This window comes from Convolutriloba macropyga, chromosome 11 (genome assembly GCF_964194025.1).
Source record: "Convolutriloba macropyga chromosome 11, txConMacr16.3, whole genome shotgun sequence".
NCBI classification, from domain to species: domain Eukaryota; kingdom Metazoa; phylum Xenacoelomorpha; order Acoela; family Convolutidae; genus Convolutriloba; species Convolutriloba macropyga.
The window spans coordinates 15,493,684-15,514,873 of NC_134478.1; the positions used below are offsets into that span (position 1 = coordinate 15,493,684).

At 34.1% G+C, this 21,190-nt stretch overlaps 1 protein-coding gene across 2 annotated transcripts in view; it reads left to right on the plus strand.

Annotated features, from left to right (window-relative positions):
- LOC142349426 (uncharacterized) overlaps positions 1–21,190 on the plus strand; it is a 63,238-nt gene that overhangs the window by 10,930 nt on the left and 31,118 nt on the right. For both annotated transcript variants that reach the window (XM_075400971.1, XM_075400972.1), the window contains exons 3-6: positions 8,427–8,547; positions 11,654–11,847; positions 13,219–13,414; positions 17,976–18,137. In XM_075400971.1, coding sequence (XP_075257086.1) covers positions 8,427–8,547; positions 11,654–11,847; positions 13,219–13,414; positions 17,976–18,137 — 673 coding nt within the window. The remainder of the gene's footprint in view (positions 1–8,426; positions 8,548–11,653; positions 11,848–13,218; positions 13,415–17,975; positions 18,138–21,190) is intronic.

Genomic DNA, 21,190 nt, shown 5'->3' on the forward strand with positions numbered 1-21,190 from the left:
GGAAGAGATTTAAAAAAAATTAACATATCAACATATCGTTCAACAAACTCCTGAAAGAAAAAAACAATCTACTCTAGAGGGCCTATGAGACCTGTGCCTACCATGATATGACTACCAGAAAAGACGGCAATGAAAATCAAATAGTTACAAATATTAATTACGACCAAAACTCCTTGTCCATTTTTTGAAAACCACTAATAACCAAATCAAAATGGCATCAGATAAAAATCATACTAATAAGATTAACCGGTACATTTTGAAACAAAATATGGGATTTTTTCTCAATGCAATTTGGCAACAAGTCGGCTAGAAATGAGCAAATCGGCAAAAGGTTATTAAAATATTGCTTTTTTAAAAAAAAAAAAAGAATTAAGTTCGAACTGATTAGAAACAGTACGCATCAAATCAACTCATTGAGAGAATCTTTTATACCTCAATTGAGAGCGATCGAAGCCTTTTATTGTCCAGAATATGTCATACGGCTACATAAAGAACAAAAAGTACAAGCAAAAACGAAAAATTTGCGAGAAAAAATATGCACGAAAACGATGTCCCCCCAATCATTTAAATATTAAGCTGATCACAAAAAACAATAAAAAGCTTCGTTGGCATTTGTTGAAGGTGACAACAATTGTATGTCAAATGACGCTCATTATTGTGATACTGTGAAAAGAAAACAAAAATCTACAAAAAGGGGCAAATTTGCAAAAATCACGAAAATTGGTTTTATGAAAACTGGTTCCAAGTAGAAAGACAATTTGAGGAAAATAAAACCGTTATGAAGAGTAAATTGTAATTCAAAAGATAAATGATGTGAATTGTGTATAGAGATGCTTAGCTACAATTTACCAGAAACAAAATTGTCAGATCTCAAAAATCTATCTCCTTTTTTATCAAAAATAAATATTTTCAAAATTCATAGCCAACAAATGCTTTCGACTAAAAGAGTAGGCAGTTTGTCTTCCAACTACTTGGTAAACTAATTGCAACTGTTATTAACGAGACTAAATCATAAGACTACAAAATAACATTAAATTCAAGCTGAACTAACAAGTTTCACAAACAACTTTACGAAACCACAGTTTTGAAGCCATGAAACTTAGCCGCCATTAACCATAAGATATTAACCGCGAGAATATAATATCTTCATTTGCGTCTCCTTTGATCATCATAAAATCTTTTTGTGAAACGACTATCACAAAATGACAACAAAAAGAACCACAAAAACTGAAAAGTATCTAAACTTCACAAAATTCTTCTGAAACAAATTGTCTAAGACCTGAAGACATCATTTAAAAAGTTTAAACAACAGAAAAATTATTGTTTGATTCAACAAAACATTAAAAAGAGCTCTAAATAATGAGGCTAATTTACAAAAATGATACAACATTGTAAAATACGAAAAAAAACGCAAACCAGAACAAAAAGGGATAAGTTGAAGAATACTATTACTCCTTTTTTAGAAATTTAATTCGAAAGTCAAAACAGCTATTAGTTATTTACCGATATCAGTTATTTAATTTCACTTGTTCATCTAGTGCTGGCCCCTGAATATTTTAATTACACAATATTTGGCATATGACAACAAAAGTTAACAACAAATAATGGGCAAAAATAAAAAAAACTACCAATTTCTTCAAGAGAACGGTGCCGCAGCCCTTCAAACCATATGTTATGAAAATAAAAATTATGTTCAGTTTCAAATGTTTTGAAGCTTTTTTCAGCTAGATTTTTAAATAATGAGACAATTTACAAAAGAAACAAAAACAACAGCAAAAAGGGGCAATTGTGCACAAAAATCAGAAAACTTTGTATAAAAACTCGTAGTAACAAAAGCAAGAGAACCTTCTGTTAAAACAGTTGGCAACAAAAATAGTTTTTATTCTATAGGGAGGAAAGGTTGGCCTGTACTTACTGAGAATAAGCAAATTGTTGACTAAAATAATATAAAAAATTGACATGTTCAAAAAATCACAGGAATTTGTAAAACAAATACATTCAATAACATAAGAGACATTAGGCAACAACCGGATGAAAATAAAAGGTTCACTTTGCACCTATTGAGGAAAAATTTTAGATCTTTGAGTGGTTAAACTTAAAAATCAGACCGCCAAAAGAATAACAATTGAAGAGAAAAGACAAGAAATCAGTTAAATTTTAACTCTTCAAAAGCTCTTCCTCAAAGACCTAAAAACCCTTTGGTTCTCTGAAAACAAACTGTATATACTTTTAGAAGTTTACGTAAATTGGAGCTGTCATGAATGAAGCCGTGAATAAATAATATTGTCACTAATTAACATTAAAAAAACTAAAGCAAAATATTTTGAAAATAGGCAGAATCAAAATAAAAACCAAAAAGTTTCTGATTCTAAGAGTCCATGATATTATCAAACCTCTCCCTGATTTTTTTGCGCGCCCAGCAAACTGACCAAGTGTTCCAATTTTTTGCAAATTAGACCTATTGTTGAGTGGGATTCTTCAAATATTGAAAAAAAAAGATGCATTTTGTATAATTATTGAGTTAAATTTGCAAAAACGGCAAATTTTTTTTTCCAGAAGACTTTCATACGGCGCCTAATTGCAACTAGCACTCTTTTTGAAATTAAGAAGTCTGTGTTAAGGTTTCTAGGTCACTGAGTTTGACAAAATTTAACAATGTGGACCAAAAAAAGCATATTTTGTGCCATTTTTGATGAAAAAAAGTTGGAATTTTGAAAATTTTATCAAAAATTTAATCAAAAAAAACTTCAATCACAGAATTCAGCAACGCTATTCTGTCTCTAACGGTAACAACAACACTGTGCGGTTAAAACTTTTAACATATTTTGAACTATATTTGCGAAATTGTGCCAAATTTTAGCAAAAATTACTGAAAATGTGAACAAAAACAGTCGATTGAATGTGCACAAAACTTGAAACCTCGACAACTCCCTCTAAAACACGAAAACCGAAAAAATCTTTTTAATTCCGTATTGTACGCTGGACGGGCTTTTTAATGATACCACTCACAATTCTGTACGATGAATATATCGGTCGGCCAAAATTGACTGAACAAAAAAAAACCCAGTTGAGTATATAGTTCCTCCCTCCCCACTAAAGTGGGGTCGGAACAATTAGCTCATTATTTTGTGTCATCAATATTTGTTATCATTGTAATTTAGTTGATTTTCTACCCAACTAGACAGGTGATTAATTGGTTCATCATGGTAGACAAGCCAAGAGCGGTAAATTATCTATTCATGCCGTGAAAATATCTGTTCCATAACTTCCGTGTGATTAAAATTTGACTTCACAGGTCAAATTTCATTTAGACTTTCATTCCTTTGATAAAACTCATAAAAATCACTTCAATTGCTCATTGTTTTGACTACTGAGGTGAAAAGGAGTAACTCGCTCCGCGAAATCCAGCCAAAGTAAATTTATAATTTTGTGGAACAGTTGTAGAACGCAATTTGCGACGCAATACCCGTCTAAAACTTTCGAAGTGACTTTGGCTCCAAAAAATCTCAGAGTATGTTCCAAGAGAATATCACAGGCCAAAACAGCACACTACTACGAAAAGAAAATATGACGAATTCCGGTTTCTCATTTTTGAGTGACAAATTGAATTTATTTGACCTTCTTTTTGTCTCAAAACTGATGACAGAGATAAACAAGGCGGCTCGGTAATGTGCGATGGCACATAAGGTTCCGACCCCGCCCATCCACAAATTTGGCATAATTGTCTACCAAATGAGGAACAGATAGAAGAACCAAAAAATTATTTTTTGCGATTCCCAAAAAAGCCCAAGTCTTTTTCAAAAAATTCTGTATCAACGATAAGATAGCCTCCAAAGCAAATAACTAAGTGGAGTAAAAGTTGATGCATTAGATTGCTGTAATATGTCAATATTAAGAAAGCGAGTCAAGACGAAAAGCAAAATCAAACAACAACAGCAAAAAACATTAATTACATCAAAAAATTTATGTCCCTCTTAATAACTAAATTTAATAACAAAATCAACATACCGTCAGATAAACCCAAAACTAAACAAAAATAAATTATAAATCCCCAGAAAACATATGCGACCAGTCCATAATAAGGTTTGTTAACAATTACACAAGAAAGAACAAAAACAGTAAAGTAAAAAAATTAACTTATTTTTTTGAAACAGTTAACTTCAAAGTAATAAATACCATTATGAATCAATTAATATTACCACAAATTTACGATTTCCACTACTTCTATAGACGGGCATTAGGACCTGTCCTTATTCATTTTTTAAAGCGGCTAAAAAGAACAACAAAGAACAAACAAAATTTCAATTGAAACTTGCCAGAAAACGCTGTCAAAACCGTCAAGCCAATTTTTGGCACTCAAAATACATTTGATTGCGCCTTCTTTAAACAGCTATAATTTAGTACGTGGCTATTCATTAGTAAGACTAGGTAACAAGCAGACAAAAAAGCGAAGTGCTAAAGTATGTAATTTTTTTTTCGAAACAAAATTACATTTAATATCATGAAAGGCATTAATAACAAAAAGAGCTATTTAAATAGGGTCGTTTATTTAAAAAAAAGCCCTCGAGACCTGTAATTATCCAGAATATTTCTTGCATCTACAAAAAGAACGTCAAATATGACAAAAATCACATTAGTTTACTTTTTTTTTGTGAAAAACCGGTGTCGAAGCCAGTAAGGTCATAACAAATTCTTTAAAAGATTTTGGGACACCAATCCCTCTTATTCCTTTGACACCCATAATGTTATATTTGACCTGTAGTTAACTAACGAGATTAGGTAACAAAAAGAAACATAAAAAGAACAAAATTGCGAAGTTGAATTTTTTTTTTTAAATTTTGGAAAACGATTGTTTTGATCGTCATGAAAGCCATCAGCTATCTACTAATATCAGAATATCGGTTCTTCTACTCTTCTATGAAAAGCCAATGAAAGCTATCACTATACAGGAAATTTTATACGACCGAAATGACAAAGTATAAATGACAGTTAGAGACAAAATTAAAAAATTCAATTGATTTCTTCAAGAAAGAGGCGTCGAGGCCGTTAAAACGATGGTATATCTTTCAGAATTTTAATATGTTCAATTGTGCTTTATTCTAAATGCTAATGAGGTGACATGAGAACCGTCAAAAATGTGATAATGTGACAAAATTAGAAAACGTGAAAAACTGGCAAATGTCAAAACAAAAAAAATCTGAAATCTTGTGGTATCAAAGCCAGAAAGCAATAATTTCAGGCTTAAAACTGCAACTGAGAATAAATGTTAAATAAGTAGAAAGAAGAAGCGGTCGTTTTTTTGCTGACATTAAGCTGGAAGTTATACAAAATAAGAAAAAAAAGTAGAGAAAAATTTAATTAAGCCATTATTTATTGAAAGGTCAATTATTTTTAAAAAAAGAAACGACCATAAATTTTCAATTAAAAAACTTAATGCATTAGCTTGGAGCTGCTTAACAAGCAAATCGATTGGACCTATCACTCCTGAGCTTTGATTTGATATGTTCTGTTTTTTATTATTAAAAAAAAGTCTTTTTTTTTTAAAAAAAAGACCGACTGATTAAAACCCGATTTTTTTTGGATTGTAACAGTCCTAGAATGGCCAAAAACAAGCCCTAATAATACTTATTGTCCCTTAGGAATAACTGATTTTTCGAATATTGTAGATATAGATAATTTGTTAGTTGAAAACTCAAAATAAATTCTGCATTTTTGATAATCAACGAGTAAAGTTGGCAAAAAACGGCAACGTTTTAACTACAGTGCACTCTCAGCGGACTCTGAAGTAGAAATAGCCCCCCTCTGAGTCTACAAAGATTTTTTGAGTGTTGTTTGGGGATGTACTGTCGGCAAATTTAATCAAAGTGGACTAAATTAGCTTATTTCGTGCTGTTTTTGATGAAAAAGTCTAAATTTTGAAATTTTTATCCAGATTTTTTGACCAAAAAAATTAAATCAAAACAATCAACAATGCTTGTTTGTCTTCAAAAATCAAATCAACGACACTATTCTTAAAAATTATAACAAATTTTAGCAAAATTGGCGAAAATTTAGGCAAAAATTCCGGAAAATGTGAATAAAAACAACGTGAATTCACTCTTCTTTTCTCAGAATTTTAAACCTCGATAACTCTCTGTAGAAATCGAAAATTAAAAAAATCTTTTTAATTCCATATTCTACGCTGGATGAGCTTTCTAATGATACCAGTCTCAACTCTCTACGATGAATATATCGAGCGGCGAAAATTCACGGAACAAAAAAAAACCCAGTTGAGTATATAGTTCCTCCCCCCTCAAGAGGGTCGGAACAATAATTGATCGTGCTGTCAGAAAGAAAGAATGACGATGAACGGATACATAAAATTGTCAAGTTCAAAAAATCAGAACCGAAAAGAAGGCGCGACTCGGACGATAGTAACATTGTAAATCAGCGCTGAATCATAGTATTTCTCAGTCTGCGTTTTTACTATGAACAGATTATGATCATGTCACTTTTTACGCTGTTCAGACAAAAATCACAGTGAAAAAACGCTCTCTGAAAACACTCTGAACAGTAAAAAATCCAGTTCTGCATTTGCTCTGAGCAATCTTAAAAGCATACTGAAGTAATGAGTTTAGATTGATTGTTTACATGATCTCTTGTGACAAAATGCATTCCCGGACCCTTCTGCCATAGTAAATCTCTCCCGAAACGTTGTATTCCATTTGTATATCGTCAGCCTAGAACTGTTTCTGTTTCCGGAGTTAAAACTAACACATTCATACAAAATTCCTTTACAATCTGAAACCCCAAAACCATAAAAATCTGCAATTTCGGTCCAAATTTGCCAGGTTCCAGGCACTCGGTGTGTATTTTCTGGTTTTGGCGTGTATTTACTGGTTTTGGCGGTTTCTTTGCTAATCTTAATTCGTTTCTTGCAACGTTTTAAGGTTAAGTCAGCGTCATGCTCAAAAAGTGCATAGCCCAAAATTTCATTTTTTTTTTAAATTTCACACTTTAGCTTCTTTTGCTATGAAAATCATGGGAATCACAACCAAGAATGCCCAGTCCATTTTCATAAAAAAGTATCTATGTGGTTTATACTGCACATCATGAGTTGCAAGATACTGTTAGGATACACTGATACAGTACTGGGCCGACGATATACAATTGGAATACAATGTTTCGGCACTGTTTTACCATGGCACTAGGGTCGGGGAACTGAATTTGTTTTTAAAACTTGTAGAGTTGGTAACAGATAATTTTTTTCATTATGTATTCATTATTTATTTGCTAATGAAAAGGCAACGCAGAGTCTGTAAAATTAGTTTTTTAGTTTCCTAAACATTTTTCTATTAATGTACTAGTTGCCAGGATTATACTTGTCCAGGAAATGTTTGAATTCCAAAATTAGCATTATTGCAACTCTAACTCACAACTGATAATGGACCTGGACGTTGACAGTATTGGTTCAGGTTAGACGTTACATGCAGCAGCCTAATTCTAATTTGAGGCATATATCTGGTCTTCATATTTAAATTTATGTTCGACCAAAGAATTTTAGTTTTTCAAGAACCGTTTTGATAAGAAACACTAAAAGGATAGCAATTTTCTTAGTGCACCACTGAGATTCTAAAACCACTATCAAATTCTTTTCTAAACAAAAATTGGAGAAATGTGTGTCTTCCTTATTGATTAAAATCATCATTTTTCACACAGAAAAATGTATCTTGAGCAGAACAGGTCAAACCTTCAATATTGAACAACAGTGACGGTCAGCGAACATTAAAGAAACAAAATATTGGCACAAATTATCACGCTTTTTTGCAAATTTTTTGAGGACAAGGACTGAATTAATAATTAGTTTTTGCCCATGGTTAATTTTAGCTTGGTTGGACATGATAATCAGTTTCATCAGGTCAATAGAATCACGTGGAATGCTCCCCGTCCCTCCCGATTGAATAAGTGAAGGAAATGTTCATTACTGAATTCACTCTAATTTGATACCTAATTATAAACTCTCTCCTCTCAATAGGTGAGATTGAAATACGAAACTGCTCCCCACTTATTAGATGAGAACTGCGCGCGTTTTAAATTCTCCTTTCTCGTTCGGTGAGATTGAATGATAAATGCGCTTTGGGCGAGAAAAATTTGCAATGATACGGCACATGTTTCCTATTTATAGTAAAATTTGAACTAATTTTCACTCCAGTACACACGCTAATAAATATCATCTACATCAGTGGTAAACACAATTGACATTTTGAGTAAATTTGCTCGATGAACTCTTTTTTTTTGCGGCGTATTTTATAGTTCATAATTTTGCAATCATATGAAACATGCATTGACATAAATGAAAAGAAAAAGCAAAAAATTACTAAACTTAAATGGTTGTTTCTAACCAAAGTGCTAATGTGATTGGGGTCAACTTGGTCACTGTGTTTCAGGAGTGAGCGTCTGGACATGAGTTTCATGGAGAGATGTTTCGAGGACAAGAGCTGCATGATCACATACAAGCAAGAGTTCATGCTGGGGCTCACTCCGGCCAACGATTTCTTCTACTATTTTGTAAGTCTGCACCTAACATTCAGATTAATTCAGTACTGGGATGTTTTCCGTCTGCCCCCCCCCCCCCCCTAAACTGCTAATGCTTGTTTTCACACTGATAACGATTCGCATAGATTATAAAGAGGTGTGACTGTTCTTTACGATTTGTACAATAATCTGCCGATTATGAGGGGTGGGGGGGGGGGAGCAGTCACTTTAAAAGAGATGTTCAGCCAGAATTTCTAAGTGACTTCTGATGTTACTTTCCTTAAAACACGCAACTTGATAGTTTGAAAAAAGCCGAAAGTTCATGAAAGTCAACCTTTTCGTATGTATAAAAGAACTTCTGAGATTTTAAAATCTGTCACTGCATACTTTTCTGCATTTTAAAACTCTAACGTGCGTATTGTAAGTATATGTCAGCACATCAATCTTAGCGACCCGAGGGACCTAGTGCCCTGACACAAGGTCGTTTGCGCCCCAGTGCTGGGCACAAGCTCCGAGGGGGGTAAATTTCATGTGTTAACTTATTTAGAGAACCCAGGGTACAAATTTTTTGGTCCCTAAAACTTGGGGTCTTTCCCATTATAGACCCCCATGAAATTATAGCCCCCCATTATGGTATAATTACCATGATTGGGGGCTCTAGGTTATCTGACCACTAAGCTGGGGGGGGGGGGGGGCTATAATGGGAAAGACCCGAAAACTTGGAGGCACGTGCAATAAGCAATTAGCACGTGCAAAAGTGAAATGCTTAGTTTTGCAGCCCTAACTTAGCGGCCCCAACTTAGCGGCCCGTTAGGAAACATAATTTTGGTGGTGAGGCCAAACCCACTAATAATTTTGACATTAGTATTCATTAATAATTATAATTTTGATATTAGTTTTCATTTCCCATCAAAACCTGAAACGAAAGCACTTGCCTCGCCTTGGAAACGGAAACATTTGGCTTTCGCTTTGGAAACGGAAGCATTTCTTTCGTTCCCTTTGGTTCTTTAAATAAGTTAGCACATGAATCTTAGCCCCCCTCGGGCCGCTAAGATTCATGTGCTAACATATACTTAGCGACCAAAAAATTCGTACCCTGGGTTCTCTAATGTCTACTTGACAACAATCGAGCCATGTGAAAATGGATTTGATTGCAGTCTAAATTTGTAGATTTGCATTCATTGCCCTTGTAAAGTACAATTACCTCCATAACTTGAGAGGGTTAGCAGTTTGAGCAAAATTAAGTTTATTAACGTAATTTGAATTGGACAAATCTGATTACTTAGGCTTGCTTGAATAACTGCAACGAAACGCTTATGTGAAAATAATGGAAATTGTAGCTCACGGTGACGTCTCAACAAACAAACAGAACAGACGTAACAAAATAATTTTGAACCAAGCTGATTGGTTAAGAAAAGTAAACCACCGCAATTTTTGCGTTAAAGTAACCTAATGAATAATACCACACGGTTGCTATCGCCACCGAGAAGTTATCAAACTCCGAGGCGAAGCCGAGGTGTTATGATAACTTCGAGGGCGATAACAACCGTGTGGTAATTTTTTTAGTCAACACCTGTTGCAATCATGCTTGTTTTTTAGACTACAAGTTTATCAAACTGTTTCTATCATTAGACTACGAATTTATCACTACTCTTTTATCGCCACTGTTTACTTAGTAACAGTGGCGATAAGGAGTGTGATAAAGTGTTCAAATTTTATTAATTCCGTTGTGTACAACCAGTAATTAATAATAAAAGTATATATATATATATATATATATATATATATATATACTAAAAAAACCAGCTGATGAATACTACAGAAACCTGAAACAGTAGCAAACTCTGCTATGGGATAAGATTTTATGTATTCTATTGCAATTTTCTCGCCAGTACTGATCTCCGAAGAGTCGTGACAAGCAATTCGCAGAAAACAGTCAAAACAGCTACACAGTCGCCCTTGGAGTTTTTTTTTTAATTTTTATGAAGGCAATAACAACGATGAACTAACAAAAAAATTTTGGTGTATCCTTAATGGCTCCATCCGTACCGATCTCCAGGTACAAATCAGTACTGGACACCTATAAATGCAAGTCTTTCTTCATAAATCAGTACAATGTCAATTGTATTAGTCATATCAGACTTGAATTGCACTTGGCAAGTGATCCCAAGTCTAAACTAACTCTCCAAAATTTTTCGAGTGAAAGTTTCGAGTTCCAGAAAATTTGTAACATGCCACGATTTCTGCGGGGTGCAGTAAAATCATACCAGGGCCATGCCAAACAGTAAGTTAGCACCCCGGGCTTTTTTTGGCTCCGTTTTCTGGCTATTTTTGACAATTTTGTGGGCTATTTTTTAAGTTTTCCAGCTATTTTCGGACCTTTTTTTGAAAAAAATCAGAATGGGCCTCAGTCTGGCAAGTGAAAAATCAGAATTGGCCCCAGTCTGGCAAGTAAAAAATCAGAATTAGCTCCAGTCAGGCAAGTGAAAAATCAGATTTGGCCCCAGTCTGGCAAGTGAAAAATCAGAATTGGCCCCAGTCTGGCAAGTGAAAAATCAGAATTGGCTCAATTCTGACAATTTTAAAATCAGTATGAACGCACGTTGGCAGGTAAAAAAAATTGGCATGAATCAGTACTGTTGAAGGATTGCATTTAGACGTGCCGAGTACTGATTCGTACTTGGAGTTCGGTACGGGCACGTTTAGGGAACCACCGTGGAATTAACTTTCACTCAGCTGAACCACTGGCCGAAATGATGCCTCTGTAAAGTGTTGGCAAAAAACTTGATAAAAACGTATTTTTCCGGGGGTATCTGTTCGACCCTTTACTTTGGATCATTAGCGCTCTTTCAATATTATGAGTCCATGTCTTGTTTATCTTTCCCTGCATCTCAATTTAACTCTCATAGCTTGTAAAATTTAATCATTTTAAATTATGCTTAAGTTATTTGCTTAAGTTACTTGCTGAACGTTAAAAATAAGTTAACATCCCCTGATTTTCAGAAGTAAAAATTCAAATTTTGACGTCATGTTACAATCAAATTTCGAGGACATTGTGACACCATTAATCCGCTGCCTTAGTGGTCTTGTTTACATTTCTACATTTCAGTTGGTAATTATAGTTGTTGTTGTTTTGCAGAACATTTCCCAGGCACCTACTAAACAGTTAGTGGCAAAGTGTTTGGCTGAAGGGGATGAATGTGACAGGAGAAACGATGCACTTGAACTGATGAAACAGTGGGAGACTATCATTGCAAACTGCCAAAGTGAAACTGAACAACAGGAGAAGGAATTGGTCGAGGCTATTTACAATATTGACTACAATTCGTACAGGTGAGAATTTTGAATATTTAGTGTTAGAAGGTTGAGAGAGAACAACCTAATGTAAATTGTGCATAAGATAAGCTTGAAATAGCTTGACAAGAAGCCTTACTTGTTCGATGTATACTTGGCTAGAGAAAAGAAGTCTTGAGGAACAAGAAAGAACGTGAGAACGGGTTATAAGAGATGCCAAAGTTCGAGAGCTTAAGACAAGTTGGTGTAAACGGGTAGCACACTAGGCTTTGAAGAAAGAGATGCTGGTTCGAATCCAGTACTGGTCCATTTTCACAGTAGTTGCACCTGCGTAGACCCCCTAACATTTAGTAATCCCGATTTTCAAGTCCCTAGATTTATCATCTGGGTCAGGTACCCTCTTCCCCTGCTATGCCCACTATCATATCCTGCTTCCCAGCCTACTTGGCTGTGAGAGCTTATAACCCCCTCAGTTGATTACTGTGACTCAAAATAGGAATGGGTATTTTGGGGGGACGGGCAGGGGGGGGGGGTGGGTTGGCCTGTGATTTTGGTATGCAGCTATGAGGGTTTTTTTGTTCAACGACACTGGCTCTCTAAGATGTTCGCCGATTTCTAAGATCTTTGCCGATTTCTTTAATTTTGTCCTTTTTTGCTGTGTTTGTTGTTGACTCCCACAAGGTTTTTGTATTGCATACTCATTCTAAGGTTGAATAAAATCAATATTTTTTATAAATTATGTTATTTTTAGTGGTTCTTCAAACGCTAGGACCTGAAAAAAGAAATGTTATATTTGTTTTTAGATTTTTTATGTTCATTTTGCGCCTATAGGGTCTTCCATTTATGTTGCTATGAAGATGTAAATTGTCATGTAATTAGATGATTCCTATCTTTGGGTTAATTGTAATTCAAGTCTTGTCCTTATATGTTTTTTGTGCATCTACTATGCTTAATTTGACCAGCTAATGGTTGTTTTTATGCGTTATGGTGGAGCAAAATGTCATCATGGTTTTCAAAAATGTGTAACTGAGCATACTTTGTCATGTATGTAAGTTCTTATTATCTACAATTTTGCTGTAGTTCATGCTGTTTCTGCGTTCTAAACCATCGCGCCTATATATACAGAGTAAGTTAGTACTACAGTTAAAAAAAGGGTACCCAGCTCTAGCAGTGCTCTATTAACTTTCACCTCCTTTCTGCCCTTTACCGTAATCAATTTGCACCGGTAAAAGTATTTCTCTTTTTAAATTTTCCCAAAGAAGCACAATTTTGACAAAATTGGAGTTTTTTGCCGCTTTTATCTCCTAAACTAACGATTTCTCTTTTAGAAAACAGGAATTGTTTCCCCAATTTCGACTCTTACAGTTTTTGATGATCAGTCTATCTCATTCTGTTTTCATCCTGTTTCAGTGTCGGAGAGTCCTACAACAGTCTGTACAGTCCTGAAATCATGAATGTTACAATGTACTCGACTGTTGATATTGCAAGCAGCAGTTTTAGTAGTCCACTGGACATGGCTCAGAGCAGATGTCTCAAAAAGACAATGTCAACCAAGGTCAAAAGGGCACTCACACGAAGTCTCAACGTGACCTCTGTCTGCGCAAAGGTATCTGTAAATTTCTTAAATATTTAATTTTTTGAATTTTTAATTATTTAAATTTTTCACCAAACAGTCACAAAAATCAAATGAAAAGTTACTTGCATAAAAAAAATATAAAAAAGGTATAAATTATATCTACAATCTGTAGAATTTAAAATTCAGCTAAGGTGGTTCGGGGCCTTACCCTCTAAGTTCAAATAAGTTTTGAAAATAATTCCTAAGTATTGTTTTTCACTGAGTGAGCCCTCTAGGCGGCTTTAATTCTCTTAAAAACCGTCCGCCCCAACTAACCTATAAAGACAAATGGGCACAAACCTATACTTAGAAAAAGTTAACTTACACAAGCTAACTTCTGGTACTTATGCGTACTGTGAAAATTAAATCAAGAACAAGCCGAAATCTAACTACGAACTCTCCGTCTTACCAACAGAAAGGAGAGACTTCACTTACAAAACTAAATTGAAAAGAAGCACTGAAAATCTACAAAAATCATGTGGTATATACACTCCCCAAAAGTAAATAATAAAGATATAATCAAGTCCGATTTCTTTTTATAAATTAATTGTATGCGAAAATGTCCCAAAAGTCACATGGTTGAATTAAGTTTATCTCCAATTTGGTAGATAACTAAGTAACCTCCAATTTCAGCTGAGAAATCTTAAGTTTCATCAAAGGTTCTAAATCCGTTCATTTTAGACAAAGTCAGAATTGTCATTACTAATCAAAATCAATATTTGTTCAATAAACCGCTCATACAGTTCTAACTTACTTATTCATTGTTCTTTCATTATAATTTAATTCGAAACTTCTGAGAAATAACCCCATGTTCGTACTTTGCCATAATTTCTTAAGTTGTGTAAATTTTATTAAGATATCTTAAGATAGAAATTCCATTTCTACAGCACCCTATTTGACTTAACTGTTCTCTTGAATAGTTACAAAAACATAAAATACAAGAAAAAGACATGAACAAAGATTATACTTTTTCTTTTAGTTAGAATCATTTGGAAAACAGTTGTTTTGTAGTTTCTCTCCGTTTGTCTGTAATCTTTCCAATGGTCAGCAATCTACAGAACTCCAAATGTTTCAACGCATTGCCCATTCAAAGTCATAGACTCTCCTCAACACCACATGGTTGCTTTATACATTATAATTCTACTGAACGATTCAACTCATTGGGTCACAGCTCGCATTTGGGAACTCTCCAAATGCGCCTGAGAGTGCTTTGAACCCCCTTTCAGTGGTGAGTGTCTGTTGTTCTGGTTCTTGATTGAAGATCATTCTGACAATGTTGGTTAGTATAGTGTCGTAGATCTTTGGTGAGCAGCTGTTCTGCCTTGCGTTGAACCACATCGCCACTTTGTGCCGTGTCATTTGCTGGAAACAATCAATGCATGTTTTGGAAAGCAAACAGAGTTTGAAGCGCACCAGCCAGTACAAAAATGCTTTGAATGTTGTCAACCTGTAAGAAAAAAAAATAACTCTCCTTGAAAAAGTCTAACAGTATCAACGCACACAATAGTAGATTCGACCTTGCTTTACTGCAGAATTAATTGAATAAAAAACTAAACTTTGCGGACCAAAGTACCAATTTTGCGATATATCTTCTCTAATACTCTCCTAGTTTCTTTAATAATTATTACCTCTCAGAGGAGTGATCTCTGTAAAACCATCTATATTTTCAAGAGTAGCTATGCTGTATTCTGAACTAAGGACAAACTCTGACTCCAAGTAATTTTACAAACACATAAAAGACTACAAAATTACTAGAGACCTTATTCCCGACTAAATCAAAGCTGGTACCGATCAAAGTGTATTCTCGAGAATGTATCTTGGCTCTTTTCTAATTCTCTAGTCGATCTCTGAGATTACACCAACTCTATCGAATAATCCTAAGAATTTAGAAAAATTGAAACAAAGGGAACACTAAAACTATTGAGGATAACGACGAGCGTAAAATAGCAAGTTAATTTAGAATCCAGAAACTGGGTTGATAAAAACTACTCTGTTTAAAACGTTCATAACAAAGCTGTCAATGATTCGTCCTTTGTATAACTGTGCCCAGACATATATTGTTTTTCGGGGCGTTAACCGATCATATCAGTCGGTGACTGATAAAAACAGGGAACCTAGGTTTTTGCTATGATGAGAACTTTTAGACAACCTCTTGAACACGTTAACTCATCGCTGAAAAGCACCGGAAAAGAGTATAAGGAAACAAAATAAGACTATATGCGAAGCACCATTCATTTATTCTTTAAAAATAACTAACAATAATCTTAACATCTCTCCTTTTCACAAATCCCTCTCTAATCAACTAATCTCATCTGTGTCGCCGATGTAGAATTTAAAATTCAGCTAAAATGTTTCGGGGGCCTTAGCCTCTAAATTCCAACAAGCTCTGAAAATATTTTCTAAGTATTGTTTTTCTCTAAGTGAGCTCTCTAGGCGACTTTAATTCTCTTAAAGACCTTCCATCCTTACTAACCTATAAAGAAAATTGGGCACAATCTTATACTTAGAAAAAAGTTAACATACACCAGCTAGCTTCTAGTACTTATGCCTACTGAGAAAATTATATCAAAAACAAGCCGAAATCTAACTACGAACTTTCTGTCCTACCAACAGAAAGGAGAGACTTCACTTACAAAACTGGATTGAAAAGTAGCTCTGAAAATCTACAAAAATCAAGCGGTATATACACTTCGCAAAAGTAAATAATAGAGATATAAACAATTCAGAACTATCATTACTAATCAAAATCAATATTTGTTCAATAAACCACTTGTACAGTTCTAACTTACTTATTCATTGTTCTTTCATTATGATATAATTCGAAATTTCGGAGAAATAACCCAAGGTTAGTACTTTGCTATAATTTCCTAAGTTTTCTTAATTTTCTTAAGATATCTGAAACTAGAAATTTCCTTTCTACTTAACCTTGTATTTACTTTTGATTAGTTTTTTTCTAACGAGATTTCCTGTAATTATTCATATCGAATAATATTTTTGCTTTAATTCTGGTAATTGAACCATAGTACCTTGGAATGACGCATAGCAGCAGTTAAACAAGATATGCAAAAGTAAACTTTTATCTTGTTATCGATTGTTGACAAATATTTTCTACAATTCAATTCAAAATATTTTAGAGTATCGCCTGACTAAAATTTGAACAAAAATTGGACAGCGACCACGTGCATATCCAAAATGAGACTCAAATCAAAATTTACGATGACTCGTTTTGAAAATCATGAGTTAAAACTTAAGTAACTGGCAGTTGACGCAGGATAGAAGGAAGGGGCCCTAACTCCTTGTTTCTCCCCCAGCTCTGTGCTACTTTATACTAAATTCCGGATCTCTGTACAATTATATATAGCCTGTTAGTAGTACCTATTACTAGACAAATAGTTGTTGAGAAAATAAGCAGTTTAAATCACAAATATTATATGGTACTACAAAATGGCAAAGTAGACAAAAGGTTGTTGAGTGTGGATAATTCAAAAATGGCTCTACAGTCAAACGTATCTGTTCGATACCACAGGAAGCTTGAAAAGATTTATGGCGTAGAAATCAGTGAATGTTTCAAAAATCCACTCGACAGTGCGAATCCTGCTGACAACGCAGAGTGTTAGTATAACCTTATTAGTAACGTGTTCCGAGTTAAAGAAACTGAAAGCTTAACTTTTTGTGGTATTTTCACAATCAATTCCATTTTTTCAATTCTTTACTGACTCCAAATAGCAAACATTTGTTAAATTCTCACTTCTTATCTCCAAAAAAATTTTGTTTTTGTCCCCGTTTTGAGATACGAAATCGTTAAACAGTTTTTGATAATTTTGAGAAAAAAGAGAGACACGTCCCTAAGATGCTCAAGCATAGAAAACACTTGACTGCGGATAACCACAAAGTTAAAAAATGCACATATTTATGGCAAAATTTCAAAATTTTTGTTGTCTTTTCCTCCAAACAAATGAAATTTTGCTATCTGCTTGCCTCTGTGTCGATGAACATTTGGTTATCACTGTTTAAGATACAAAGCTAGCAAACACTGCAGTTTTTATTATAAAACTTCTGGTTATACGTTTATTGTTTTAAAAAATTTCAAAAAATTGTTAACTGATTCTATTGGGTAACATAGATGGGGGGGGGTATCTTGGCAACTATTACAATATATAGTGTCCAGCGCTCTTTGGAGCTAAAATGCTAAAATGTCTCAAAATTTGAAAAATCGCCCCCAAATAATTCAGGTTTGTTCTTGGTTTATCCAGCTATACTTTTCTATACTTTTGATCAATAAAGCCTTTGGCTTCACTCTTTTTAAATTATAGTTCGCGACTGATCAAATTGCAGAGCAATGTACAATTATGTTATTTTAGTTACCATGTTTTTTTTCTAATTCTTGACATTTTTTTGGCAAAGTTGGCGCATAGAGTGTTATCGTCATGGATGTCAAATAGCGGCTAAACTGAGAAACACAGAATATTTACAATCAGAAAATCTCTTTAATATAGCCAATCATTTTATGTAACCAAGTAATGAAATCCGATTTAATATTTTCCAAATTCAGGACATGCAGCCGAGTTTGATGGAGTACCTGGACTCTGAAGAGGGTGGAGATGCCCCAATTGACGTGGCTATGGATCTGAGCAGGAAGTTGCTCAACTGTGACAACAAAACAGTCGCAGATATGATGGAACGAATCCTCACACAAAAAGGAGACAATTTCAAGGTTAAGATTTGACGTTCTACAATAATTTATTTTCTAAAGTTGAAACCCTATTTTTTAGAGAAAGATGACTTATTACACAGCAAAGGAAGACCTGAAATGACTATGATTGATTTTGCCCTCACGGAATTCGGATGCGTTCAATATCACTAGCCTAGCTTTTGAATGTAACTCGATTCCGCCAAGTTTTTGTGAGTCCCATGTGTTAACATAGGAAAGGAACTTAGGTAGTAGATGGGTCAAATTTGACCAAAGCAATTCAGGTCTGCCTTTGCGGTGTAATGGACGGATCCTTCAGGTGTGATGGAACGAAGAAAGCTGATACCTTCTTGTTTGGTAAGAAGGCAACGTGGCTCTCAAAAAGTCACATCAAAAATAGATTGATTTATTTTTCACTTTACGCAATTCCAACATAATCATTTTAATGTTAACATTCTATCTAAAAGAGTCTTAAAATACGTAATTAGAAAGTTCATGCACATAAATAGTAGCAGAATAATAGAGCGCAATCAATAACGTGAAATAACTTTTGGCATATGTAAAAAAATGAACAACGGAAGCAAATTGAAAAATATCAACAATGACGATTTTTTCTCTTTGAGATATATTGTCCAGTTTTGATCTGGTTTGAATGTGCTGGTTTTCCAAAAAAGTTTATGGTTAAAAACCTTAAATGCTCTTACGCTTTTTAGCATGAGTTATTTCATTAGTCTTTAGCTTTTTATGGTCTCTACCTTATGTGGTAATGCATTCCATCATATGATTGTTTTGCTGTAGTCTGCGTGGTTTTGGTAATCACTTGGAGAGTTTGTTACCACCGGGTGTCCACTGGTTTTAATTTTTGTCAGTTTCAATCCGCGAGAGGCTGGAAGTTCATTGTCTTAGATCTTTTCGAGATCCTCAAGGAAATATGTTGCAAATTTAAGTTTTACGGTGACGATTCTATATTTATTTTTTTTTTCGTTGTGTAATGTTCCAAGAAAAACTAAATTGTTTGTTGCCCAATAATAATCTCATTTTCGAGGCTCCTTAAAGTATTTTTTAACTCAATCCTTTCAGTAAAACAGTAGAGTGGTTTAAATAGATCGAATCCATGCTTGCTAGTAAAATATGTTTTTGAGTGCTGGTTTTTGAGCTGTTTTTATTTTAGCAAATATTTTCAAAATTTCCGCTCGGAATTTCGATTGGTTGTCGCAGATTAAACGGAGATCTATACTGGTAGCTGTTTCCATACATGAAATTTTCACCAATTGTTTTTTGTTGACTTAAGATGTTCTTACCCAACAATGTTTGACCAAAAAATATCATTTCTTGTATTTGCACGTTGAGTTTTAACAGATTTTGACTAAAAGAATTTTCTAAACTCTTTGCAATTTCTTTCATATTGTTTTTTGTTCTTTCTAAATTAAAATCTCTAGACTGGTTTGAAAAGTTGTCAGCACATTGTACGCTCTTAAATTTCTTGTGACTTCATCCTTTTTCAAGAAGAACAAATTATAAGCTTTGAGGTACTTTTTGTTTTAATTTTATCCTATGTGACAAAGTAATTTATAAACATTAGCATAATTCAAGTACGTTTCAAAAACGTTTTATTCTGGACAGGCTTGTGTCATTATCATTGTTTACTATGAACAAGTGTCCTGCCTTGAGTTTCACTTTAGTTCAATTAAAAATAAAAATTTTTTCTGAAACGCACTGCTTGTTGTAATCATTCGACCCTCAATTCTTCTATCTTAAAACAAAGAAAAAGTTTTGAGTGCATTATGGAGCAGGAACTCAATCAAAGAATCGTAATACTTTTTGTCACTTGTTAATATTTTCACAAGTGCCAATTGTTGTATCAAATAGTTTATTAGAGCAACTCTTTGCTCGTTATGTTGATTCTATGTCAACACCATTATAGTGGGAGAAAAGTTTGGGACCTTTGCGGGTTGCGACCCCACAATCTCTTAATTGATTGCAATCCTGTGCTCTCCACTGAGCCAACTGGTCCACATTAAGAGAGTCTTACTATGCTCTCTTAGATTGAGCTATCTTTTCAAGCTCCATCTTATGATCATAGCTTACTTACTAGAGTGTACACTCTAACACACCCCCTAAAGTTGTGTATCGTAACTCCTAACTTTCAACTTCTGGCTAGAGCGTTAAGCTGGACCCATAGCCTATTAGAGCAACTCTTTGCTCGTTATGTTGATTCTATGTCAACACCATTACAGTGAGAGTAAAGTTTGGGACCTTTCCGGGTTGCGACCCTACAATCTCTTAATTGATTGCAATCCTGTGCTCTCCACTGAGCCAACTGGTCCACATTAAGAGAGTCTTACTATGCTCTCTTAGATTGAGCTATCATTTCAAGCTCCATCTTATGATCACAACTTACTTACTAGAGTGTATACTCTAACATAGTTATCTGCTGAGAACAACAGAAGAGCCTTGCAGTCAATTTAAATTTGATGCATTTTGCAAAGACATTCGATATTTTTTGACAAAACTTGAGCTTATAGCTATAGGTTTTCATAATAAATGTTGACTCAAGATAAAGTTAGTCATGGAAAGATTCGATAAATTGTTTTTAGCATACATAATTCCTCAAAACACTTCATCAAAAATCTTGCTAGGTGCTACAAAATTTGATGGTGTTTCGAGTCTTGTTTAAAATTTTTATTGGTTTAACTCCTTTAATAATAAATGTTGGTAAATGTAATTTTATCGTAAAGAATGGCATAGAAAGAGCAATTTTGAACAAGGTACGTAAATTTCAATTTACGTACAAATTGCTATCATTTCACATGTGAAGAGGAACTTTACCAATATCCCATATTGTTAAAATCTAGATAATGTTGAAACATTAGCTTATTAAATTTTGTCAAAAGATAAAGTTTGAATTGAAAATGTTGATAGGTCTTGATGAGATGTTGGTTAAATACCCAGATTCTCTAAACACAAGCAAATTTGGACTAAGAATGAAGTTTTCTTAAAGTTTAATTAAATTGTTATCAAGATATTTCAAGTTTCCTCTTTTACTGAATTAGTTTGGTATCTTGTATAGAACTGAT